The sequence below is a fragment of the Podarcis liolepis genome (genome assembly GCF_965112155.1).
Source record: "Podarcis liolepis genome assembly, chromosome: 3".
NCBI classification, from domain to species: Eukaryota; Metazoa; Chordata; class Lepidosauria; order Squamata; family Lacertidae; genus Podarcis; species Podarcis liolepis.
The window spans coordinates 100903020-100930075 of NC_139557.1; the positions used below are offsets into that span (position 1 = coordinate 100903020).

General features: G+C 44.4%; 1 protein-coding gene and 1 long non-coding RNA gene across 3 annotated transcripts in view; both read right to left on the reverse strand.

Annotated features, from left to right (window-relative positions):
- Positions 1-230: 230 nt before the first annotated feature.
- KCNG3 (potassium voltage-gated channel modifier subfamily G member 3) lies at positions 231-26471 on the reverse strand. Of its 2 annotated transcripts, none has more exons than XM_083494638.1 (2): positions 25493-26471; positions 231-7138 (listed from the first exon to the last, which is right to left on the reverse strand). In XM_083494638.1, the coding sequence occupies exons 1-2, from the start codon at positions 26188-26190 to the stop codon at positions 6493-6495; spliced, it is 1344 nt and encodes a 447-aa protein (XP_083350764.1). In that variant the 5' UTR covers positions 26191-26471; the 3' UTR covers positions 231-6492. The 2 variants fall into 2 exon arrangements, with proteins under 2 accessions (XP_083350764.1, XP_083350763.1); XM_083494637.1 differs by having other exon boundaries at positions 25460-26471.
- LOC310702950 overlaps positions 231-27056 on the reverse strand; it is a 52585-nt gene continuing 25759 nt past the window's right edge. The window contains exon 2 of the long non-coding RNA XR_014523829.1: positions 231-5414. This is a non-coding gene — a long non-coding RNA (uncharacterized lncRNA). The remainder of the gene's footprint in view (positions 5415-27056) is intronic.

Genomic DNA, 27056 nt, shown 5'->3' on the forward strand with positions numbered 1-27056 from the left:
CCCATCAGCCTCACCCACATGGGTAATAATTGGGGTCATAACTGGTTAGATTCCCGGTCTCTGTTATAAGGCATCGTGCTACCTCTAATATACAGCTCAGTTAGTTTTTGTAACCATGATACCCGACAGAGATATAACCATGTTACACTGGCATCTGTAGCTGGCTTGTGTGTGGATGAGCATACCTTGGCTGAAAACCTCTGAATAGCCATTGAAAAGCATCCTCCGTATCCTATTCAAAATAATAATTTATTGTAATACAAAAATGAAATATACATAAATAAGCACTTTTACATTCTGCAATGCAACTAAAGCTGTGAAACATTTTTTTTTAAAATGTAACTTAATATATACCGGTGTTTCATAAACATTCCCTTGAGTAAATAGGTAACGATGCTCTTTTGGATTTGTAGAAATGGTGATGCGTAATGATTGCTGCGCTGCTCTAATAGAAATGGTGGGGCTTGTGCCAAAGGTACTCTTGTATGGATGCCATTAATCTCAGTGGAGATTCCATTGTGTTCTCTGTTTCAAGTGTCCTTGTGGAGAAAGACAGGCTTTCTCTGGCTCAAGCCCCCTTGCAATGATGGGGACGGAAATCTGCTCCTTCGACCCTTTTCAGAGGACAAGAAAATCATGTCATTATTCCCAGACTTTGTCAACCTGCTCTTAAGGTATAGTATTCCTATTTCAGAATAATAGAATCATAGAATTGCAGAGTTGGTCATCCAGTCCATTCCCCTGCAATGAAGGATTTTGCATGATCAATCTGTAAGCCTGCACAAGGACTTCTGTTAGTGCAATACAGCTTCCCCTTCTCCTGCCTCACCACCCAAAATTGGCTGGGGAATAGGGCGGGAGAACCCTCAGGGTGGAGAAGAGAGGGATTGTGCCATCTGGCAAGCTGACGAAATGATTGTCAAATGCTGAATTCTTCCCAGGTTGACCTAGGCTGGAATTCTAACATGTTACCTGGATGTAGGTCCCACTGAATTCACTGAATGTTTGATGTTTTATCCTGTTTTTACTATTCTGCTGGGAGCTGCCCAGAGTGGCTGGGAAAACCCAGCCAGATGGGTGGGGTATAAATATAAATTAATATTTATTTATAATATATAAATTAATATTTATTACCAGGACTTACTTCCGAGCATGCATGGTTAGAATTACGTTATTACTTCTGAACTGGATCAACCAGTTGTGTGTTCTTGCACAATTTACTTTGGGGGGTGGTTCATCCAAGAAAAATTTCCATTGGATTATGAGCAATGTGTTCCATAAGATACATTTAGGACCCATCTTTTGAAGCTGAGTCAAGCTCATTCATTATGGAGTTTCCCTCATCAAATTATGTCCCAGTGCAAATCAGTACATATAGGCCATATTGTGTATCAGGCAACACCCAATTTTTCCTTTGATGCACTAGATGTGAAATACATCAGTAATGCTACAATTATCATCATATATCCCCTCCCAAATGCCAAGAATCAATACTATACTGAATGAGTTGTATTAAAAAAAATGTGGGAGTAGATACACTGAAATTACTGGCCTTAAGTTAGCCATGTCTATTAATTTTTGTGGGTCTGCTCCAATTACAACTTATATCAGATGCAATCCAATTTTTACGTATGCATTTATAATTGTTGACAATGCACTTTTTATTTATTCTATTATTTTATGCATTCCATTTGCATTATAAACACATGGCATGAATTAGTAGACCCAAGGCACAATATTCCCTAAACTTCACATGGAACTAAGACTCCAAACATGTACGTAGTGTAAAAAATGCGAGATAGTGCGGGAGGGCAGTCGTTAGAATCAAACTACTGGTCACATCTTTGGCCAATTTATCCATTAACATGGCATGTTTCTGTATTATAAATGTCGCATTGTGCCTACGTCCATGCGGCTAGGTCACGTCAAGAAGGCTCTCATTATCAGGTGACCAACAATTTTGGGTTGGACTTGCTAGGCAAAGCACCATCTGTGGTCATTAGGACTCTTTCCATCCATTGGGCACTGACCTTGTGACTCTTGATGTTCACAGGGCCCCAAAATAGTGACAATAGCTTGTCTTTCTGAACGGCTGGAGATATTCCTGTCAGCGTCATGAGTTGGCATGTGCTCTTCCTTTTAAAAAATGGCGGCAATTTAGACGAATTTGTTGGTGGGGGATACAAGCACATGACTACTCTAGCAGCTACTAGGCAGGCAAGAGGACCCCTGCCCTGAGAGCATAGGAACAGAGGAACAGAGGAAGCTGTCATTCATCCATCCATCTCAGCATTCTCTACAGCAACGTTTCCCAAACTTGGGTCTCCAGCTGTTTTTGGACTACAACTCCCATCATCCCTGACCTCTGGTCCTGCCAACTAGGATGGGAGTTGTAGTCCAGAAACATCTAGAGACCCAAGTGTGGGAAACTCTGCTCTACAGTGACTGGCAAAGGCTCTCCAGGGTTTTCCACCCTACCTGCAGATGCCGTGAATTAAACCTGGTACCTTTTGCATGCAAAACCGATGCCCTCTCACTGAGTTTTGGTCCTTCCCTTAGATCAGTTTCTTTGGTGCTTGCAAACTGCGCACACTCAAAAATCAGTATGATCTTATCTGCCTTTCTGGGCTCAACCAGTACCTGACATACATTTGAAACCTTCCTGGCTTCTCTGTGACTGGTCGGAACCTCAGATCACATGCCACTTTGATTCTCCATGGGGAGGAAAGCAGCTACCAGCTTGCTTGCTTACACACACACACACACACACACACACACACACACCTTCTCCTGGAGTTAATAGCATGGAGTATGCTGCTATGCTGAGGCTGGCACTATTGGCTGACCACATAAAAACTGTGCATGAAGTGATGGGAAGCCGGTTCAAGATCTAAAATAAACAATAATTTGAAACTGGTTTCTGTCAAATTCCTAACGCTGTTAAATGGGAACACATGGCAACAGCAAGAGATGTTCCAAAAACACACTCACAATAAGCATTTCACAATGGTGTTGTTTTTAGGTGAACACACCAATTCAGATAAAAGACAGATTCTGAGACTCTGAACGAAACAAAGAAGTTCCATGTTGACGTTTCTCAGCAAACAGTCCTGGCTTGACTGTGCCTATATTTAATGTTCAAACAGCGTAGGTCTATTATGGCAGCTTTCCTAAGTCGTATTAATAGCGCCATTAAGCAGCACTACAAAAGAACAAGAATTCCTTTATTTTGGTTCTACATTTACAAGAGAGTACATACTGCTTTTTACATAGCACAACTTATATTTAGCTCGAAAGCTTCTTTTCCGTATCAGCGGAGCTGTTTTATTTTTGACCTTTCAATCAATAAACCATATTGAAGTATATCAGGTCTGAATGGCTTCCTTCTGTAAGGATCGTTATCAAAGATGGGGATAACAAATCCCCATTTGACTGCAATATATTTATATATAAATGAAGTCTGCAAATCTGCCAATGAGGTGCAGCTGATGCCATGGTTCAACATGATCCAAAGAATCTCTCCTTTAAAAGAAAATCGTTTTATTAGCCATGGTTGGCAAAGAAAACAAAGGAGGCATGGACAGTTTTGGACAAAGGATTACAAACTGGTGGGGGTGGTCTGAGGAGGTTTTTCCAGAGACTGGACTAGACCATGGACTAGGGATGGGGAACCCAGGTGTTCTTGGACTTCAACTCCCATCAGCCCCCGCCAGCATGGACAATGGTTGGGGATGATGGGAACTGAAGTCCAACCACATCTGGAAGCTTATAGGTAAGAAGTTCCTGGGCCAGAACTCAGTATGTTGCATATCTGATTTCCCTTTGCCCTATTTCCCTGCCATTATAGTGTGGAGAACTAGTCCTTATCTCGGGTATGAAACTTCCAATTATTTTCCTGGGAGATGTCTTACTTTATTGCCACATTTGTTTTCTATACTTCTTCCAAGGAACTCACATATGGCTAGAGATGGGAAGGCCAGGGAAAAAACAGAAAAATTGGGGGAAAACCAGGTTTTTTTCCGGGGTTTTTAAAAAACCGTTTTCCCCCAGAAAATTGAAAAAAGAGAGTTTGATATACCACACACTTTGTTTCATTTTTTCTGGGGGGGAAATGGCATTGGGGAAAACCAGGGGGGAACCTGCCCCCCCCAATTTTCCAGGTTTTTTTCCAGGCCTTCCTATCTCTGCATATGGCATTATTTTATTCTCCCATCAACCTATGAATGACTTACCTTGTAAGCAAGTCTAGGCTGAGAGACAGAAACGGGCCCAGAGCCACCAACTTACTTTCAGGGCTAGGCAGGGAGTTTTACTACTTTGCCCTCTCTCTTTATCTCCTCCACCACTCTGGCTATTGTACTGCAATTATTAATAAAAAGAGGAGGGAGGGGAAGAACAACAAATTGAAGGCTTTCAAACAAAGGCTTTCATACTGATGGAACAGAGTTGGCAACATAACTCAGGCTCAGCAATAGCTCACAGACGAGTCCCCTCTAAATACATCTATCACATTGTCAGCAACTGAATTTTTATAAAGTCCAATAGCAGCACTCTCCCGTTAATCACATTTGTCGCTGAACCTTAAGACACTTACTTGCAATGAAGTGCTTTGTTTCTGAGCAGAGTTATTTAGGACTGGAATGCCAGAAAATCTTGCTTCACCGGAAAACATGTGGCACAACAGGGAGAAAAAAGGCCAGATTCTCATCTCAGTTTGTAAATCTGGAAGCTGGTAATTTTGCCGACTCCACTTTCGCTAATACAGATTTGCTCAGCTTTAGTGGATATCGGATTATTTCCTCAACTGTATGGGGTGAGTGTGAGGCAGGGAGGTGGTGTACAACAGACAACACACCTTAAATGTTCAAGGAATAATAGGGCTCCAAATAAATTATCTTTCTGTATAGGATTCCCTTTTCTTACCATGCAAATTGATGATTATTTTAGGTGATGATTCAAGCATTTGGAACACAATGGTTTCCAAACTTTTCATATTATGCAAACCCTTTCTATGTTGACTCATCTGCAGAGGAAGCCCTATGTGAGAGACAAACGTGTTTTCACTGACCCTTCTAAGGTGCTTTCTCACATTTGGGACTGACTAGGCCTGCTGAGTTTTGCCATCAACTCAGTTGAAACCTCAAAACGCACCAAAATAACATCTGTATGCATTGCAGGGGGAGACTATTAGTAATGTCCTGGCTTGTCTTACCATTACGGAGCTCATCACTGGGGAATGATAAGCTCTTAAGGGAACCCAAAGGTTCTTCTTAACACTGCCGGTAACCACTGTTCTAAGCAGAGCCATTGTTAAGAGGAGATTATCACTTAAGTTTTACAACTGGTTAACCAAGTTAAAACAAACACCTTTCCAGGGGAGAAGAAGAGTTTGGATTTGATATCCCACTTTATCACTCCCCTTCAGGAGTCTCAAAGCGGCTAACATTCTCCTTTCCCTTCTTCCCCCACAACAAACACTCTGTGAGGTGAGTGAGGCTGAGAGACTTCAGAGAAGCGTGACTGGCCCAAGGTCACCCAGCAGCTGCATGTGGAGGAGTAGAGACACGAAACCGGTTCACCAGATTACAAGAGTACCGCTCTTAACCACTATGCCACACTGGCTTCCAGAACAGGAAGCAGCAGGGCAGAGAAATAATTTCTCATATCACCCTTCCTCAACCAATTGCCTTCCAGATGCCGTTGCATTACAATTCCCACCATCCTTCATTATTGCCCAAGCTAGCAAGAATTGCTGGGAATTAAGAGACTGACAGAATTTGGAAGGCACCAGATTGACATTCTCCATTTCTTTATCCACTATTGTCGCTGGTCAGAGAGGCTGCTGGAAAAACCTCCAATAAAGGGAGATGATGGCAGGATCCAAGTCATCACAACTTACAGCACAACATGGAAAGCTTCACTGAGATGCCCAGTGCGTTGTTCAGGAGAAACAAGACTGCTAACCTTCTCCCCCTGCAAAGAAGAACCTTCTCACCCCAAACCGAATCACAAATGGCTTTTGCAGCACCCACAGCCAAGTTCAACAGCGGCTAGCCATATGATGCAAACGGCTGTTGTTTTTTTTAAAAAAATAAAGAAATACCACCCACCCACTCTGGATGCACCGAGCTTGATCACTTGAGTCTCTGGACTGTGTGTGCTCCTGAAAACAGACCTTGAAATGAATGAGAACATCAAAATCAAAGACATATTTTAAATGCATGTGCTTCACTCTAAATAGTGCATACCGCCTGCAATGTCCAACAAGCTGGAGACACTCGTGTGCGATGAGACTAAGGAAATGAGTGCTTTGCTTTCATCCCTGCATTGAGAAAGTGGTCACCCTGCAGGTGGAGAGAGGGAAAGCATTCCTTTAAGGGCATAGGGCATTGCCCCTCCTGTCAGTCACCAGGAACAGGGAAGAAACAAGGAGGGTCCGGTCGATTCCTTCAACATAATAAGTGCTGCTACGAAATGCAGTTGTGCTATCCATTAATTTAGGAATTCGGCAGAGAGGCTCCTGCTGTACCTAGCAGACCGGAACTTGAGCTCATGGTAACACTGCACAAAGCTGTGGTAGATGAAAGTGATAGGCAGGGCCAGCAACACAATCCCGCTGACCACACAAATCCCTCCAAGAATCCTTCCGGGTACGGTGACGGGGCATACGTCGCCATAACCAACCGTGGTCATAGAAATGATCACCCACCAACAAGCAGCCGGGATGCTGGCATAGCCTTCGTTGGGCTTCCCTAATTTCAGCCCGTGTTCAAGGAGCTGGGCGAGTGCGCTGAAAATCGCCATAGCAACGCAGACAAAGACGAGCAGCATCACCATCTCCCTATAGCATCGCTTCAGGGTCAGGCCAAGTGTCTGAAGGCCAATGAAGTGGCGGGCGAGCTTAATCACCCAAAAAATCCTCATCATTCTCAGGACCCTCAAGGTGACTCCAGCCCTCTGGAGCTGAGAATTCTCCCCTGTAAAAACGGTCATCAGCACAGAGATGTAGTAGGGAGTTATTGCCAGCAAGTCGATGATGTTCAGGGGTCTCTTGACAAACTCACACTTGTTTTTGGAGACGATGAACCTCACAATGCACTCTGCAGTGAACCAGCCTATGCAGATTGCTTCAATTATCCTGTTGAAAGAAACACAAGCAAAACAATTCAATTCCTGTGAGTAACTTTGGTTGGTCAGTCAGTTGAACTTGAACGCTATTACACTGACACGGACTCAGACTTTTAGCAGACAAGCATGCCAAATAAGTTTTTTACTGGATTTTGATTCAGCTCACAAATAACAGGTTTCTAGCAGCTATTAGTAAGATACTAATGGATTAGAGGCTGCCAGAAACACCTCTCACTTGATCTTTTTCTCTTAAAGCCTGGTTTTTTACATACTGATGGCTTTTTGGGGAGAGAATAATAGAAACATATTTTTCTTAGTAAATGCACTATGCCTGATTTTATGTTTTCTGATTCTATGAATTTATTTAAAATCTTAAGACATGTCAAAAAGGAACCTCTAATATCTAAGAAATTGAGGAACTGATGACATTAGGTCAAGTATTGGCAAACAGCTTGGGACCCAAGTACCTTAAGGGGCACCTCTTCCAGTATGAGCAAACTTAGGCCCTACTTTCAACAAGAGAGGCTCTGTTGGTGCTGCCTGGTTGGCACTGACCCACCACAGGGCCTTTGAGGTAGTGGCTCCCCATTTGTGGAATGCCCTCTCTGGTGAGGTATGTCTCCCTCTCTCATTCATTAACATTCAGGAGGCATTGGAACACATTCCTGTTCACATAGGCATTTGATAGCTGAAAGATACAGTTTCCGGCAACCTTGAAATTATTAGCCATGGGGCTGTTAGATACGTGGCTGTTTCTAAATGAGTTTAGATGCCCTTAATGTTTGTTTTCCATTTTGTTTCTAATTGTTTAATTTAGCAGCTTTGCTGTTTGCTGTCCTGGGCTCCTTTGGGAGGAAGGGAAGGATGGAAAGCAAACCAATAATACTACCAAAAACTAATAGGTACCAGTAGTGCGCCATGGTGCAGAGGAGAAAAAGCTGACGAAATGTGCGCATGTGTGCACACGGGATCAGCACTCCTGCATTTAGATCAAATTAGTCAGCACTTTTATTCCCCTCCAGGACTCTATTCTAGGCCCTTTTAAAATGATTTCCCAGATGAATAATTACCAGTCAACTGTAAAACAGCCTAAGCATTTCTCCAAGGTGGTTGAAGTCACTGAACTGAACTGAACGCTGTGTTACCAACATCCTTAAATCAGAGCACCAGATACAGTTATTACCAGGTGACGGGAAAGCTGGAAAGGGGCCTTTAAAACAGCATAGAGAGTTCTGATTGAAACTGAATGCCCTGTTCAAACACGGCGGAAACTTTCTAATAGTACGCAGTCAGCATTGCAAAGGCAGTAAAGCCAATTCGGGGGCTGATGGCTTAAGTCGTTTTTAATGACGCTGCTAACGACATGGGCTTTTTTTGTGTAGCTTCTGAAAATCATTTTAATGTTTTGCTTCATGGGCTTTATATTGCTTTTCGTAATATAAATTACAAAAGCAATACAGAACAGATAACTTACGAAATAAACATATCACGCCACGAGAGTTTCAAAGCCTGCCGAACACTGGCTTGTGCACACAATCCTGTCTAACTTGTGGCAGTGTAGGCTGTAAAGGTTGCTCATTCTGCAGCTTGTGTTGCAACTTCTGTTAGCTGAACCAGTGTATGTTCCAGAGATCGCTCACTCCCACTTTGGAGGAGGGGCCCCTGGAACATCCAAGGAGCGGTTGTGACCAACTGGCTGTCCACTCTGAGGATAAAGTCGCTCTGCTTTAGACGGTGGTACCACTCCTAAAGAAACCAGCCCCAGACTCCTTGGATTGAAATAATTGCTAGCGGAATCAGTGGCAGAGAGCATTGTGCTGGGGCATCTGCAAACATTTTTGGATGTCGAAGGTTATTTAAGGTAAAGGTAAAGGGACCCCTGACCATTAGGTCCAGTCGTGGCCGACTCTGGGGTTGCGGCGCTCATCTCGCTTTATTGGCCGAGGGAGCCGGTGTACAGCTTCTGGGTCATGTGGCCAGCATGACTAAGCTGCTTCTGGCAAACCAGAGCAGCACACGGAAACACTGTTTACCTTCCTGCCAGAGCAGTACCTATTTATCTACTTTCACTTTGACCTGCTTTCGAACTGCTAGGTTGGCAGGAGCAGGGACCGAGCAATGGGAGCTCACCCCGTCGCGGGGATTCGAACCGCCGAGCTTCTGATCGGCAAGTCCTAGGCTCTGTGGTTTAACCCACAGTGCCACCTGCGTCCTGTCGAAGGTTATTTAGATCCATTCTAATCTGGGTTCAGGCCTGTCCTTGGCTACCCAGATAGATGACCTTTTCAGAGAGTGAGTCGGGGGGGGGGGGGTTGCAACCTTGCTCCTTCTTCCTGATCTCTCTATGGGTTTCAATACCATTGCTCATGGCATTCCAGGACAGGCTTCAAGGAATGGAAATTTGGTGCATTCTGCTACAGTGGATCTGATCCTACCTACAGGACCAAGTCCTGAGAGCAGCACTGGAAGAGTGCTTTTTGCCCCCATGGCAATTGTGCTGTGCCCCAAGGCACTACTTTATCACCATCTATGTGAAGCTGCTAGGAGTTTGAGAAAAAGATGTCATCAGTATGCTGATGATACTCAGCTCTGTTTCTCCAGAACATTTGAATTGGGAATGGCTGTGCAGGAATTGGACTGGGACCGGGACGTGGTGGTGGGATGCAGGAGGGCAATAAGGTGAGCCTGAATCTTGGCAAGACAGAGGCAGTGTGTGTGAGTGGTCCAAAAAATAGTCAACTGTCTGTCCTGGATGGGGTTGCACTCCCCCTGAAGGAGCAGCTACACAGCCTGGCAGAACACAGCATGAAGTAGAGAGCTTGACAACAGGAGTTCAGGCACTGCTGACTGACTGGATTACTGCAATGCACTCTATGTGAGGCTTCCCTTGCACTTGATCCGGAAACTACAGTTAGTGCAGAATGCTGCAGCACAGTTGCTGGCAGGAGTGAGACCCTGCCAGCATGTAACTCCTCAGCTCAGAGATCTGTACCGGTTGCCAATTTGTTACTGGACTAAGTTCAAGGTGTTGCTATAAGAGCCCTCAACATCTTGAGACCAGTTTATCTGTGAGAGATCTCCTTACTCAACCTATGTGCCCAATCAAGTGCTTCGATATTCAGTAAGGGAACATGCTGCATAATATCTGCCCCAGAGTTTTAAGAAATCAATCTTTGAGTGCAGCAGCACCTGCATTTCAGCGCTCTATTGACATCAGACGGGCACTTTTGCTGTACTCTTTTCGCCGTAAAAATGTTTCTGTTCAGGCAAGCTTATCCAGACACACAGATGTTGATGTGATTTAATCTTTTGCTGTTCTTTTTAATTATCTTTGAAATGTTTTTAATTACTTGGGTTTTTAAAAACTTTTTGGATCAAGATATATCTATATCTATAAAATTCAAATCAAATCAAAACTTTATTAGCAAAGCCAACAGGCCACAGCTGTACAAGAGTTAAAAGTGAGAATGGGGATAAAAGGAAGAAAAGAACAGGCAAAAGGAGGTCCGTCGGGTAAACAGGTCTGTCACTCAGATGGTGGCCCTCAATTTCGCAGCTCTCTCGATGTACCTCGCGACCTTCTCTGTTATCTGACTATCCGTATCAGATAATAGAAAATACAGTGTAATGTCTGGTGAACGGCCGGGGTTGGAGAGAATGAGTGGAGTAATAATCTCATTCCTTAGGTCTTTGTAAAGGGGGCAAGAAAGAAGGACGTGGGACACTGTTTCCGTGTTACCAACTCCACATGGGCAGAGTCGTTTTTCAAATGGAGTCTTTTGGTAACGCCCTTCGAGTACAGCAGAGGGAAGAACATCCCATCTAGCCAATGTAAAGGCACGTCTGTATTTTGGGATGGTTAGTTTAGACAAGTATGAGGCTGGAGAGTCAAAATGAGAAGGAGGAAAGTAGGTATACCATGGGCACAGTTTCTTTAAGATAGTCAGGTTGTTTTGTCGTTCAATGTCTTTCAGGCGCTGGCCTATTAGACTCTTTGCTTTAATGAGGCCCATTGATAGTAGGGACTGTGAGTGCAGGCCGCATGTAAGGAGTTTTTGATGCACAGTTTTAAACCACTTGCTTTTGTGAGGATCTTGCATTACTAACGGCAGTAGACCAGGAGGATTCAGATTAAGACAAAGCCAATAATTAAATGTTCTCTGCCAGGTCCGCGTTTCCACAGATGGAAGGCAGGCCTCGAGTCGTAATGCTGCGTTTGGAACACAGGAGGGGACACCGAGTATCTGCCTTAGAAATTTGGACTGGACAGTTTCAAGACTGGAGCAATGGTTCCCCGTCCAGATTTGCGCCCCGTACAGTAACTGCGCCAGAGGTTTAGCTTGAAAAACTTCAAGGGCTGCTGGGATGTATCTGCCCCCCTTCGTGTAGAAGAAGCGGGACAGCATCTTGATGCTTTGAGCAGCTTTTTCTTTGGCACATTTTTGATGGACATCCCAGGACCCGGTCGACTGGAAAACGATACCCAGATATTTGAAGGCTTTGACTTGTTCAATTGTCTGGTTAATCTATAAAATTCCTTGCAGAGAGATTTCATTACGATCAAACGGTATTTAAATCTTGTTCAGTAAATAAACTATGAGCAGGCTTTGCTCAAAGGATGACCACTTACCTTAACAGCAACTCCTCTGCATCACCACCACATCCACTAGGCTATCATCGCCCCGTTTTCACCAGGTAACAAGATTCAGAAATAGAAGCAGAACCCACTGCCTATAGAGAAGCTTGGTTGCACCAGTGGAAGTGCTGGTGCATGGTAAGAGAGATCTCCACTACAAGTTTGCAAAATGTTCATAGGCAGGATGTGGATGTGGGGCAACGAAAGAAGCAGCTCCTGAAGAGGAGGACCATGGGTGGGGTGTGCTGAAATCCTGAGGAGCTCTGGCCTGTGGCCAAGGTGGTTACTCCACCATCATGGATATAACATACAGTTGCCTGGGGATAAGCCTGCAGCCTTTGTTTTTGTCATCTTCCAGGCTAGCAAAAGCAACATTAGGAAACACAGCGTGCTCCTATTTCCGCACAATTTAGAGGCAAATGTAGCCCCGTAGTTTCACTTTGATCACAGCAGTGTTCAGCAACCAGACTGGCCTGCAAGCCATTCGGAGACATAGCACAAGTGGGATGAGAGGTCAAATCTTTTCCCAATGCCACTTGTTCACTTTTTGTCATCCATGTCACATCTACTCTCACCTCAGGGGACTCAAAGGGAAATGTTTATATCATGTTATAGCATTTCCCAAGTGTTTTGCACAACTGGAATGCTTGCAAAAAGGAACCACATATTTTGTATTTTTAAAGAACAATTTTTTTTTACTACTTTTTTCTGGGTTCAGTAAAATATGTTGGCTTTGTAGCCTCCACAGACAAGAGTGCCTCGTGTGCTATTTTGCAACCTCACTCCGCCCACTCTCATTCCTCTTTTGCCTTAAGGATTCCAACGCTCTTCAAAAGCTCATGTTTCCCATTGTTGACTTGTATGAATCACTGGGAGAATATAGCAAGTGCTCGTGAATATATGAAGCAGAGAGCACCAAACTGGTGGTGTTGTGGGGAATAGAGGCAATTGGCAACTGTGGCTCCATCAGGCCTCTCTGCGGGACTGCAAAGAGAATCCATAGCTCTGAATCCAGAGGCAGAGATGCAACTGTGCTGAACAGTGTGATTGATACTGCTATGGTAATAAATGCCTTCAGATGGCAGCTGATTCCTACTCCTCCATGGCTGGTGCATCAGTGTAACCTGGACTTTGTTGAACCTGGTGCCCTCCACCTGTTTTAGGCTACAAATCCGTCAGGCCAAGTTAGCATGACCAAAGGTCAAAGGTGATGGGAAGTGCAGTCCAAAACTTCAGGAAGGTCCAAGTTGGTTGAAGATGGCAGCATGAACATTTTACAGTGCCGCAAGCACTACATGCACATTATCCTTCCCCCGCCCCCTCAAGAAACTCTGTAGTTTCCCCAAGGCCAATGTAGGATTATGCTAATCTGCAAGCGGCTTGCAAAAAAATCAGAAGGAAGCCACGTGAAAAGGAGCTTTCATCAGGTCTACCTTTCTCTGCCGCACACAATTCCACTGCACTTAAAGCATTTTTTATTTCCCCAGGCATTCGGCGGTTAATTGCACACTGCTGGCGAGAGAATGCACCGTTCGCCGCTCCTGCTTTAAAAGTTGTTGTGAATTTGCTGTAGCCTTAATTGCTGTTTTGTGCTTCTGTACATTGGTGTGGTTTTGCTTTCAGCTGCCCTGGGCTCTGATTAGGAAGAAGGGCGGGGCATTAGAACAATTAATGGATAATAAATAAATAAATAAATAAGCTGCTATGGCCAAGCACCGTCCAGGTTCTGGTCCAAAACTACCAGTCGGTGCACTACTGTGCCTGGCTAATGAAGCAGGGCAATAGGAGAAGCAAGCCTCACCCAGTTCTCAGTGCACCATTGTGACAACTGGCCTTAACGGCACCTAATTTAAACTGAATATCATCCATTTTTTATGACAGCTTGCCCTGCCCAATTGTGCGCTCCTTTAAAAATAAAATCCCGAATTCTCCTAAGCAAGTAGCAGGATAGTAGTTTCGAAATGCAGCTACATCATAAAATTAATCAGTAGTTTCTAAACTTTCTTCCTTGTGGACCACTCGCAAATTGCAAAGGGCCTCAGCAGATCACTTAATGCTTTTTGTGCCCGTTGTTGTAACAGCACTAGATGCTGTGAGGTTTTCAATTGTGTTTTTATGGACATGCTGCAGAACTACCTAGGTGAAGATAATGGACCTCAGGTTCTGGGAACTCCTGAAATAGATGAATGGTGCCAGAGAAAAATGCATTTTTAAAAAAGGCATCCCTGTTGTTTTGATAGTGGCTCAGCTATGTGTAATGATGAAAACTGTGAGTGTGTGATTTTGTTCTGATATTGGAAATATCGGTATTGTGTGGTGCTCTCCTATAGACAGAAACAAATCCTACTGAGTTCAGTAGGGCTTACTCCCAGATAAGTGGGTACAGGAGCAAGGCCACGCTGAATTCTGTAAATCCCATACCCAATTACGTGGGAGTAAACCTCACTGAGTCCGGTGAGGATTCCTTCTGAATAGACATTATTGTGCTATAAGGCTACAATCCTGCACACTTACCTAGAACTATGCTCCATTGGATGCTATGGTACTTATTTCTGAGTAGATGTGTGTAGACTGTTAGTATCCTTAATTCCAGTGAGGCTGTCTTTAAACAAAAAACTGTAAATCAGCATTTGTGAATGCTGTCATAGTTAAATTAAGAAAACCTGAGAAACTCTATATTCCCAACATCTACATATTCCAACGCATATGGCCATTCAATTTTCTTTTGTATTGATTGCACTTGAGTTGAATGTTAATTTAGTCCTTGTCTAAAACTCTCTAATTTGGAGTATTTATCAGCCTTTTAATGAAAGTTATTTTAATGCAATTCTTTGTCTGTTGATTCGAAATCTAGGGTTCTTGCAGCTTTCTTCTTCTTCTTTACTATAAACCAATCATTTTGTTTAATTTTCTGCTCTGACTGATAAGACCCAAACAGAATAGCCTATTTTACATATAGACTGGTTCAGACAGCCTGAGAATTCTTTTAAAAATCACTAATAAGGCTAGTTTGTTGTACTCAAAAGTAATTACATTCCGAGCTGTCAAAGCATCTTTCAGTTGCAAATTGCACATTTTTCCCTTTGGAGGTTGTCTAAAATTCTCCAGTAAATTTGTTGAGCATTAAAACAGGGGAAAACAGAGGTTTGGCCTCATAGTCCACTAAATGTCTGAATAAAACACAGTATATGCAGGACAAGAAACACGAAGGGGGAAAAACAGAAGACAAGACAGCGCATGATTGAACTGGTCTACATCATTATTATTTTTTTTGCAAGAACATGCTTGTATTCCAGAATCAAGGAAACTTAGAAAACACCAGTAAATTCCCCTCCAGCCTCCAGTTGTTACCTAGGCAAAATCTCATGGAAGTTAGTAAATGGCATTTTTCCAGCTGCTTACAAGTTAATGTGAATTTGAGCTTCAGTCCATTTGTTTGGAAGGAAGATCCAATTAGCACTTAACTTCCGAAGAAGTATGCCTAAGATGCTCATACTATCTAGCACAGCGATGCATCTATAAAGAGGGGTCACTATCTCCCACAATCCATGACTGTTCCTCCTGCAATGAAGCTTGGGTAAGGATTCTTATGCAATATTAGGCCACTGGTTCATCTGCCTTAGTATTGTCCACTCTGCCTCCCAAGGCATCATCAGGAGATGTTTATTTTTCCTGTACTCCTACTATCTCAAATTATTTAGCTGGAGATGCAACCTGGAACCTTCTGCATGTGTTTTCGTGCTGAGCTATGGCCCCTCAACCCTACAAGAAACATAGTATTTAGGTTGCATGGTAACACTACAGAGAGGAGGGAGAATAACAGAACCACATAGCTATTCCCCCCTCCTGCATGGGACATTAGCCTGAAGGCCATCCGGACTCTGATCACAGTTAATCAGGCGAGTGGCTAACTGCAAATCCATGAATTGCTTTAATATCTGACTCCAATCCTGCCCACAAGCAGTGGATTGTTTGGGGCTCACAAACCAGAATATAAAGCCACAGCTTGAAGCTGGCTTGCAAACAGCAGTTTGTGCTAACTGTGGTTTGCAGTTATGGCTGAATTCACAGACCATTAACAAACCACAAGTGGAAATGGGAGCGATCTTACAAATTAAGCAGATGGGAAACAAAAGCATACAAAAAGACGTTCCCAAGCTCAAACCATTGCATAGGTTCCTAACTATGGCACAAACCATGGTTTTGCACTGTGCCTGAATCCAGCTGTAGAATCAAAACTGGAATGAACTAAATGGTACTCACAATGCTACACTGCTCATTCACTAGGTCTATCTCCAAAGCTGACAAGTCTGTACTGGGGTGGGTAATCTTTCTTGACCTGAGGGCTGCACTTGCTATTGGCCAGGCCTCTGAGGGCCACTTGCCAGCAGTGCGCATGACCAAAGTGAGAGAGGGTGTTGCCAATGGGAGCAATGGCGCCCCATACTCTCACACACAGCACACCCATACTTGCCACATACACAGCACACATGCAGACACAGCAAACACCACAAAAAAACTCTGTCTCGGCTCTTCGGAGAACTTTATTTTTATTATTCTAGCTTTCTTTGTGTGTCATCTTACACCCAAAGGTGTCTTAAATAGGAAACAGATAAATATTATTTTAAAAAGTAAATTAAAAGTGATCTCACTGGGCTGGGAGGAGAGGTTCCTCTCTTCCCAGCACAATACTGTGATTGTACTTACAGTCCAAAACATCTAGAAGGCACTATGTTGGCCAAGGCTGCATTTGAGGGACAGAAGACCCAAAGCCCCATGACTCCCTAGTTGCTGATCTCTAATATAAGTGCAAGGATGTTCTACTGGAGTCAGATAAAACAATGAACAATGATTAAATTATGAACACAATTCGACCAAAACTGAAGCCCCAATCTGGTTAGCTCTCTCGTTCGAACAGGCCTTGATAGTTCTTCACTTTCGCCGGATTGTTCTGGGACTTAATCACATAACTTACCACTTAAAACACACCAATTTGAATGTGGTGCAAGCCCAGTCTGCCTTTTTCTGGTCAGTATGCAGTGTAAACATAGGGGTAAAATACTCTGAGGAGCATCTTCTGAAATACACATACCGTTGCAGAAGATAAGCTACAGTATATCCATATGTTTAAAGTTATTCCTATAGTTTTCATTAGCCACCCACAATCCTCTATTTAAAGAAGTTTAGAATGGAAGCCAGAAATAAAAGGGAGCTATAGAATAGGACTTGCCAAACTGGATATACGCCTAGAACAGTTTTATCTCTTTTTAAATTCACGTTTAAATGTTCTGCAGTTCTACCGCCTTCTGACATATTTTACTGGCGCTCATAGGAATTCAATATCTTTATGGAGATCAATTTTATAATGGGGGATAAATATTCTCCACAAACGATAATGTGTTGTGTTTCCAGAAGCAGCTCTTTGGGCTTTAGTTGAGATTAAGAACCCAGGGGTTTTATGGTTAGTAAACTGTGCCTTCGGTAAAACACACACCCTTAAAAAAATCACAATCCCAGCATACAGAGTGAGGTGTTGGGTGAGACAGTCTGTTCTTGCTGCGCATGCACATCCTTGGGGAAAGTTTCCAAAAAAAACATGTACAAGACAGTTTTATTGGCATCACAGGACCGGTGTGTGTGTTTAAAGATGGCTTCATCGTGTTGAATTGCTCCAAATGACCTGTTATGGAAAAGCACTGGAAAAAGCTACCCTAAGATAGATTTTCCACAACATGCATTTCAGTAAGTCATGCCCTGGGTTAATTTATGGGAGAGAGCATAGATCAGAAAGGCTAAGACACCCTCGTCAGCCATCTGCTATGTGGGAGCAAGAGGAATATGAACAGTGAATGTTAAATTTGCAAAAGCTAAAAGAAGGGAGAGGGCTCAAGTGAAACCAGTTGAGTACTACTCTTCAGAAAAGTTCTTCCTTGTGTTTGGTTGCAATCTCTTTTATTGCAAGGTTTGGCAAATGTTTGGTGTTCATCTGCTTGCTGTAGAGGGCAGTTTGCCCTATTAAATTATTTTACAGCAGAGGATCCAGGAAATCACACGGGGATTATGGAGCAGTAAAGAAAGATAGATGATAGATAGATAGACAGATTATAGATCATTTCACACTCGGGTAATGTATCAGAGCAAACCCACTGAAATTAATGGACTTGTTAGTTATGTCCATTCATTTAACTGAGTCTACTCTGAGTAGGATTATTATTGGCAATTGTCCACAGTCCCCCACTCCCTGCCTATTTATCCTACGCTGTGCTTCTCTCCTAACCTGGCACCATACCTTCTCCACTTTAAGTTCTCAGAGCACCTTGAACTCTCCACTTAACCCTTCCATTCTCTTACATGGGCACACAAGAGAGCAGAGTATGATGACTGCCTTGGGGGTGGGGGTTGTACTGCTTCTAGCAATGAGCTCAAGATGGTTACCCATTATAGCTGTTTCCATGCTCTCGCTCTCTATCTCTCACAGAGAGAGAGAAACCACAGCTACTTCTTTTGAGAAGCCTGTCAGCTTTCCAGCTGGAAAGAACATCAGGTGGCTTTGGACTGGATACTGCCAGGTCTGCTTTACCAGCGACCTCTGAAAAGTGTGAAATGATCGGCTATTCTTATCTGTTCCTGCTGTAACCAAGTACTTATGGATATGCTTTGGCTGTGCTGATGACACTGAGCTCTCTGGAGAAGGAGTAGGGGACAGTCCATGGAAAAGGGCTGGTATCTTCTGAGTTCTGAATACATACAGTATAGTTTTATACTGTATATTTTTTGTGTTTGTTCTGAAACTCAATAATTTATTTTGTAAAGTTATCTACTCTTGTATTTGGTACTATGTGGTTTTATGTTCCGCTCCATTTCTTGCCAAATATATGGCTTAACCATTCTGTTAACCTGCCAGTACCAAGAGTAATAAGCGAAATTTGGTAATAATTTTATTCAGAATCTCTGCTTTAAAAACAAAACAAAACAAAACTTCATACACATGCACAAAGACTCTCCCACTCCCATAATTTTCTATCTTCACCCTGCAAATGGAAACGTTTCAAAATCTCCCAAATCCTGCCTAGAAGATTTATTTGCATGCATCAAAAACATATTTGTATGCATCACGGACAGAGAAGCTATGAGCATGGGAACCTGCCACATACAGAGTCAGACACCACTGGTCCTTGAAGTTCAGTATTATCTACACTGACAAGCAGTGTCTCCAGAATTTCAGAAAAGGTTGTCCCCTAGCCCTACATGGAGATGCCGGGGATTGAACAAAAAAACTCAGGGTGGATATTTGTACTCCAGTGCTAGGGGGTATGAGAATGGGGTTGTGCAAAGAACTTGATAAAACTAAACCTCAAGCAACAAAAGAAGGAAGACCAATGCTTGCTGGTTCATTATTATTTTTAAAAAATGACTGAATAAGTAGTACTTGGGGAGGGTGTCACCTGGCCTCTGATTGAGTAAAACACTGATTTAATTACTCTGACATCGACTCATTAAAGGCCAGAAAATGGTGCAGAGGTCAAAACCAGTAGTGATGTCATGGAGACTAGCCAATAAGGGCCTGCGAGTATCTGGATAGGCAGCTGTTGTAGAGGTGCCCCAAGATGCCCACCCTGTGTCCTCTGAGCTTGGTGCAAATGTCTGACCCCAATGGGGATGCAAGTCCTCACCTGGGGCCACTAGTCACCCACAAATCCAGCATGGCTGAAGTTGAATCAGCACCATGTTTTATGGGGGACAGGAATGACTGTGCAGAAATGGCCTCTTGTTAATTATCTTTCTGCATTCGTTTGACTCCTAGGAATTGGTTGAAATAAACTGATAATTCAGAAATGCCCTGTGTTAGAATCGAGTCACATTAGTAATCATTGTTAACTGACTTGTGGAAAGGCTCTTAACACCTTATAAATGAAATTTGCAGAACTGTATGAACAGATGAGCAGAGATATGTGCAATTTTGAAAAACTGACCTTGGCACTAAGCAAATTAAAAGCAAATTATTAGTGAGAGAAAATTAGGTCTGAACAGGAAAAAAGGGTAATTAAAAGGTGGCCAAGTCCCCCCCCCCCAAGTTCCTTTTAAGCGTGACAACCTTCAATCAGCAAAGATTTGCTCAAGGTGAAGGCAAAGGAGAGAAGAATATTAGTGTTTGTTGTTGTTTTTAAAAACCCTTCTCTTTCTGGATGGTAGTCACATAGGTGTTACCCAGAATAGACCCACTGAAATTAATGCACCTTAGTCTCCTGTATTGCAGGAGGTTAAACTAGAGGACTCTGGGGGTCCCATTCAACTCCATGGTTCTATGCACATTAATTTCAATGGGTCTACTCTGAGTAAAATATAGTTGAATGCTACCTTTTGTTTTGAAGTTCACTCTTAAAGATACCCATACACCTGTAGTCTCACTCAGCTAACAGTCACTTCACACCAGGCAATATGTTCAAAATTGGCTGTGTCGCCATCTATTTCTGCCCTGTCATCTCTGTGGCACGCACCATGTGGGTTGTTTTCAATTGAATGATTATAGTGGACGTGTCCCGTATGTGGCTCTCTACAGCACGTTTCTGTGGTGCGCACACTCCATTAATAAAGAGACAGTTAGTTGCCCCATATTTCATGCTTGTAGAAGAAGCTATCGACAATTTAATGTGTACCCCACTCCTATGGGACTTGGCCCTAGTTAATAATTTTCAGCTGAAGTCAAAAGTTCCCAGTGTTCAGTTTTAAAGCTGCTTTCATTAATTCATGGCCAGAGTAAACCCATGGGATTTTTGAAGGTACAGCAAAAATGGGCTGCTTCACAAGTTCAGCCGAAATTAAGAGATATAGCTGAGGACACAGAGTGCGATAATGAAAACTGATATTAAGAAGATGCCAGCTCAGGATCTGAAGTGGAAAATCCTGCCTTTGCATAAAGGCCAAGGGTAAAGGATATCATTTGATCTATCTCAGCCCAATTATTTCACCTCTAGTTTATCTTACAACTGCATATTATAATCATAATTCATTCTGATATGTTGTTTGTTGCATCTTTGTTATAAAAGACACCTGAAAATCATTCTCCCCTAAATCTGTCAATAGCACTGGTTTATATATCTATTTCAATTTCTACTAAGATTCTTCCCGTCCCCACCCCAGGCCGTATTATTTTTCCTCCTACAAAATATCTGGTTCAAATCTAGAAATAAACTAAAAATGTGTAGTAACCAGGAGTTTTTGTGACAGCACTCACTAGCACAGAGTCCTGGCACTTCTTATTTTGCTGCTGTCAGCAGCCATTTTGTGCTGGCACCCACGGCACTTTTATCAATATATGAGTACCACCAGAAGCTCTATTTTTTTAAAAAAAAAACAAAATCCCCTAGGATCCGATTGATATTAAATACTAAAGAGGCTGCCCAGGTCTAAGGATATGAAGTTGTGCTCAGTTTGAAGTACTGTACTTGGGTTTTTTTGCAGCAGTTTCATTTGACTGTAGATTCATTCCAGTAATTCATACGCCTTTAGAAATGATTACTTATCAAACCAGGACTATTTCTAGGAGGGGAAGAAACTAGTTCTAAAGAAAGAGTAACGTGTACATAAAGCACTGGAACAAAGTCAGATAGTGGCAGTTTTTTCAGAAATATGACATCATGGACAGTTTTCTTCCAAACCCACATCGAAAACAAGTGTTCTCCCCACCCACCCAAACTGGCTTGCCAAAGTTTTGTTGTGAGAAAGTCATGCCTCTGTGAAGTTTTATCTAAAATGCCTAACTTCCCAGCTTACTAATTAGAGTGTCTCTTTAGATGTGGGAGGATTATTTAAAATGAAAGACAGTTCTTTTATAAAGGTGCTTCGATGGCTCCCCGACTGTGAAGGAGGGAAGCAGCAGGAGAGAAGTGAAATTAGCAATAAAGTCCCCATAAACTTCAAAGGGAGTAGATATCATCCATATGGCAATGAGACCAAACGTGCCACAATCCCTATTCAGTCTTCCTAGCGCCCAGCTTTTAAAACAGGACCTCAATTATGAGTGCAGCCATGGTTGGAGCGCTGCGAGATCAAAAGCTCAAAAGTTAAGAGATGCTTCAGGGCTAGGTCATTATTTTCTATGCAACAGCAACTTCCTGCAGCAGATGATAATTTGAAACAAGCAAACCTCGCATGCTTTCCTCTCTTATCTGGAACCAATAATAATAATAATAAGTTCAATAAGATTGTTATGGGATTAATGTAGGAGGAATGAAATTTCACAGAATTCTCCATTTTATCAGCCAAACGAAGAATTCTGCATCACTCTAAAGAATGCATATTCTTCTATTGACAGAAACTGGTCTAATACTTTGCTTGCTTGGTATAACATTACTTGGTACAAGCCCAGAAAAAAGTTTCTATATGCTAAATGAGAGGAAGAGGTTGTTGTCTAATAAGAGCTGGCACTGCTACAGGTGCCACATATACTTGTTCCGCATTTGTAAGGAATTTGTATTTTAGTTTGGCAGCACCCCTACTTTGGAACCCTCTCTGTATTGATGTCAAACAGGTGCCTTCCCTGTACTCTTTTCAGTGCCTGCTAAAAACTTCCTTTGTTTAGGCAAACCTACTCATATACGTAGAATGTTGACATGTGTTTTGATCTGGTTCTTTAGTTTATCTTTGATTTTAATTATTCTTTCAATGTTTTAATAGCTGTTTTTAACTTCTTTTGTTGATAATTTTACTGGGTCTTCTCCTCATTGAAAACTGCTTTGAGGTTTTTTTCCATACACTCAAGTAGTATATAAATTTTATGAAATAAATAAATGAAAGGAACATAATTCATTGTGTGGGTCAGAGGCGTTGGGAGAATCATTCCCCATTCCTGCAGAATTATTTATTTCTTGTCATTCTTGGAGAACCTTTACATATAGGTCATCCTGTTTCATGTCCAAAGCATTTGCCCGGGGGCATGGATTAAGGCAGGGAGACATCTTCTAGCTACATCTGAATCACATAGTTTAACCTTTGAAGTATGGTTTTCAGGCTGCAACTTTAAATTCCCGTGGTGCAATGAGAAATCAGGTATCCATGGCATTTCCTGCCCATTCCTTCCCTGCTCTTCTTCTGATAGCTGCCACAAGCAGGATTCCAGGTGGACAGGCTGGATGAAAAGACAGGTGGAAGAATGGGCTAGAAAAGCTGTGGCTACGTGAGGCACCAGCAAAGTACCATACAGATCTCTGGGTTGCCACCAGGGAAAGCTTGTTAAGAGTTGATGAACTCATTCTAAACCCTGGAGAGCTACTGCCAACCAGTGTAGAGAATACTGAGCTTGATTGACCAATGGTCTGACTCAGGGCAAAGCAGTTTCCTACATATATTCCAAATCAAGACCCCCACTGTGAGGGAGAAAGGGATAGGCTCTAGGCTTGAGGAGACACTAGCCAAAGTGCCCTCTGGTGGGTGGAGCCGCCATTTTAATTTCCCACAAGCTGTCACTCCAAGGCATTGCGGGAAATTAAGGTTCAGTTAGCTAGCGGGAGGTGCGGAGGCAAGATGGGAGTCAGTGCTGGTGGGCTTTGCTAGGGGACAGGGGCTTGAGAATGTGCAAACAACCAAGGTTAAAATAATCCTTAACAGATTTCAAGCACTGTATGTGTATGTGTATGTGTTAGTTTTTTTAATTTGCTCAGTGCATATATTTCAATGAAGAGGTTTATCCTCATGTGGGCAGTGGTAAATTAAAAGTCAAAGCCTGTGGATGAGCTGGAAATTTATGCTTCCCCACCCTATTTGTTTCTCTTTCCTTCATTAGTGCCAATATTTAATTGTTTGCCTTTATTATTTGCAATAAGCTTTCAAGTCCACTGAGGAAGATGAGTCTGAAAGACAGGTCTGACCTTTTTGTAGTGTGTCTATGCTTAAATTTTTCTGATTCATTTACTTATTTGCAATAAATTTCTGTTGCATGTTTTACCTTAACCCCCTTTTCAGCTGCCTGTCTTAAGACACCAAGTGCCTGGAGGGAGAGTTCCTCAAGCACCGTTTTTTCAAACTTTCCCCCTCAGTGAAAGTCCCCCCCCCAAAAAAGCTATTTATTTGCTGCTAAGGACCCTTGCACTTCCTCTGCCATGGGACCTCAGCTGCATCTACAGAGGATTACAGAGTATGTTCTGGGCTAGAACACACACGCACTTCGTCCATTGCAATGGCCAGGCATTGGGTCTCAGCATCGCCTCATATAAACTGAACCAGGAACACACCCCTATAGCTGCACATGGCAGAGAAATATTAGCAGTGATGGGCAAGTTTATCTTTCAGGAAACCTTGCCTGCCATTCCTGATTTTCACCCTGAATAATCCCTGATAAGCTCTGAAGGAATCACAGGTTCCTCAAGACACAGTTTGAAAGCAAGTGAACTGAAACATCCTGCAAGAGATGCTTATCTAGCCATTCTATGAGGAGGAGGAAAAACACCTTCCATGGAAAGACAGAGCATATTTCTCCCTCTGTGACACTGAAGCGCTGCTTCTTACTTCAGAAGCTGCCTCTCAGGTCCATAAAATCCAGCCAGTTTAGTTTTTCAAAACTACTGACATGCCATTTTCCCAATGTCTTGAGAAAGCGCTATGCAAGACTCTTAATGAAGGCTTTGGGGTAGGAACTATGCTGCCCTGCTATATTTCCTATGAAAGTACAATTTAGAAATATTATTAATAGTAACAATAACAATAATAATAATATTAAAATAATAAGTATAAATCCCAGATCACTCATTGGCACCCAGAAAGTTTGCTGCTGTAGTCTTGGAATGTTGACTCCCCCTTATCCAAAAAGTTACGGTGAGGTCCTAAATCTAAAGGCGCATGAGGGCAGCCCCTTGCTGAATCTAAGCAGGTCTGAGGAGCCAATCCTATGGCAAGATCTGCCATGGATCAGCCCAAAATATATGAATGTAATGTGCTCATCCTGGATCAGCTGGCTGAGCTGAATCCACAGTAAGTTCCCCCCCCCCCAAAAAAAAGGTGTGTGTGAGGGCTGGACCAGAATGGAGGGGAATTAGGCTGAATCCTAAGCCTGTTCAGTTCGATCACATGACCAGGAAACCTATTTTAAAGGCTTGTTTCCCCTCTGCCAGCCTTAGGCAGAGCAGAAGCCCTGTTGCTGACCAGGGTTTGGTTCTGGCATAACTTTACATTCTCTGAACTTGCACCAGCTGGCATTATGCCGGTTTCTTGTGCATGGGATTGCTCCCTGGGTCTGGTTAGTGCTAGGATGGGGTAATCCTCCCCACAAGCAACGTTGCTGTCCCACGCAGCCTTGGGAACCCCACACACCTTGCCTTGGGACTTCCTGGCAGACGAAAAGGCAACACAAAACTGCAAGAAAGTAACTGAGCGGAGCAATCATTTCTACTCTGTAGGAGTTTCTGAGAAATAGCTACCCTTGGTTTAAAGGAGGTGCGCCCCTTTTCCTGCCCCATCCCCACCTTTTTCTTTCTTTCTTTCTTTTTGAAAAGGGGAAAGGTGAGGTGGACTTTGACCGATGGTTGTTTCCAGCGTGACACCAGCACTTGGCAGAAACTGGTGGCAAGGCAACCATCGCGGTAATGAAGATGGCGAGGAGGAAGAAGACAGGGAGCATTGCAGAGAGGAGGACAGAGACGGGACACACTCGGACGGGACACCGTCGAAAAAGGGGGGATTAAGAATAAGATTTCCTCCTACCCTGAAGGCTCCCTGAGTGAGTCTGCTGTGTACCTGCTTTGCTCCTCCATGCTTCGGTTCTCGGCCGCCCGCCACTCGGGCATGGTGCTGGCGCAGAGCACCACCATGGAGACGATGACGAAGAGGATGGAGACGGTGGCCAGGATCTGCGCGGCCAAGGAAGAGGTGGGCTCCTCGAAAGTCCTCCTCATCCTCTCCAGCCACTTCTTCTCGGTGCCGGGCGGGGGCGCTGCGCTGCCGCTGCCCTCCCCGGCTTCGGCGCCGGCGCCGCCTCGGCTGCTGCTGGCGGTGGTGCTGCCGCTGCCCCAGGCCGCCCCGGCGGCGGGCTCGGCGGCCTGCAGGTCGTCGGCCGAGTAGGAGGTGTAGGTGTCGGACATGCGGTCGTCGAGGCGTCGCTGGCAGCAGTAGTCGAGGTGCGACGCCTCGAGGCCCCAGTAGATCATCTCGTTGTAGAAGGAGAGCTCGCACATGTGGGGCACGAAGCGCAGGTGGCCGTAGCGCACGTAGAGCATGATGAAGCCGAAGGCTTCCGAGTGGCGGTCGAAGAAGTACTCGTTGCGCTCGCGGTCGTAGTCGTCGCAGACCTCCAGCACGTCCTGCTCCGACAGGCAGCCGTGCAGGCGGCTCAGGCGGCGCAGGGGGAAGTCCTTCAGCACCTCCCGGGAGAACGAGTAGCGGGTGCCCCCCACGTTCAACACCACCACCGACGGGCCCCCCCGGCCAAAGTTCATGGCTCGGGGGGCGGGCGCGGGGGAGGGCGGAGACGGCGAGCGGGGGAGGACGGGCGGCTCGCGCGGCACCTCAGCAGCCCCGAGGTGCGCGCCGGGGAAGGGCGGGGTCCTCCTCGCTCAGCCTCGAAGCGGCGCCGTCTAGAGCGCGCGCTTCAATGCCTCTGCCCTCCGGGTCTTTCTTTTCGCGCCTCGGCGTCGTCCTTTCGGAGGGGCGGCGTCCCGTTCCCAAGCAGAGCGCGCGCAGCCCGGCCCCCCTCGGAGGGGAAAGAGAGCGGGGCGCCCGAAGGCACGTGAGAGGGGGGCTTCACCGAGGGGCGGCGGGCGACTCCGTGCGCCCCTGTCGCGCGTCGCCCGGCGCTGGCTGTGGCGAGGCGCCGCCGCGCCGCAAGAGAGCCCAGGCGGGCTTCGCGAAGGGCATGGCAGGCAGGCGAGGCAAAGTCCCGCAAAGTTTGGACAGCTCCGGGCTGCGCCGCGCAGCCTTCGAGGCGCCGCGCCGCTCCCTGCTTCTGTGGCGCGCGGCTCGCGAGGCTGAGAGACACGGCGGCGCGTCTCCTCGGAGTGAGGGCAGAGGCGGCGGGGAAGGGACACGCCTCCTCCCTCCCGCCTCCCCTCCCGGGCGGAGAGCGAGCCGAGCTACCTCTCTTTCCCGCTCGGCGCCGCGCGGAGAGGAAGACCGAGGCATCTGAGCAGAAGCTGCTCTTTTACTTTCCTCGAGGAATCAAGGACCTGGAGCGCGAGAGGAGGGCAGGTTTCACCGCCCGCCTTAACCGTGTTCTAGATATTTATTCCATACAATATTTACCTTCGCATTCCCTTGTCTGCTATTCCCAGATGGCTTTTATAGGAACTGTAACTTAAGAAACAAA

Coding starts and splice junctions, on each gene's coding strand:
- KCNG3 (XM_083494637.1), bottom strand. CDS start 26,190: ATGAACTTTGGCCGGGGGGGCCCGTCGGTGGTGGTGTTGAACGTGGGG. Junction 7,139..25,459: donor TCACTCAGGGAGCCTTCAGG/GTAGGAGGAAAT, acceptor TTCTTTCAACAG/GATAATTGAAGCAATCTGCA.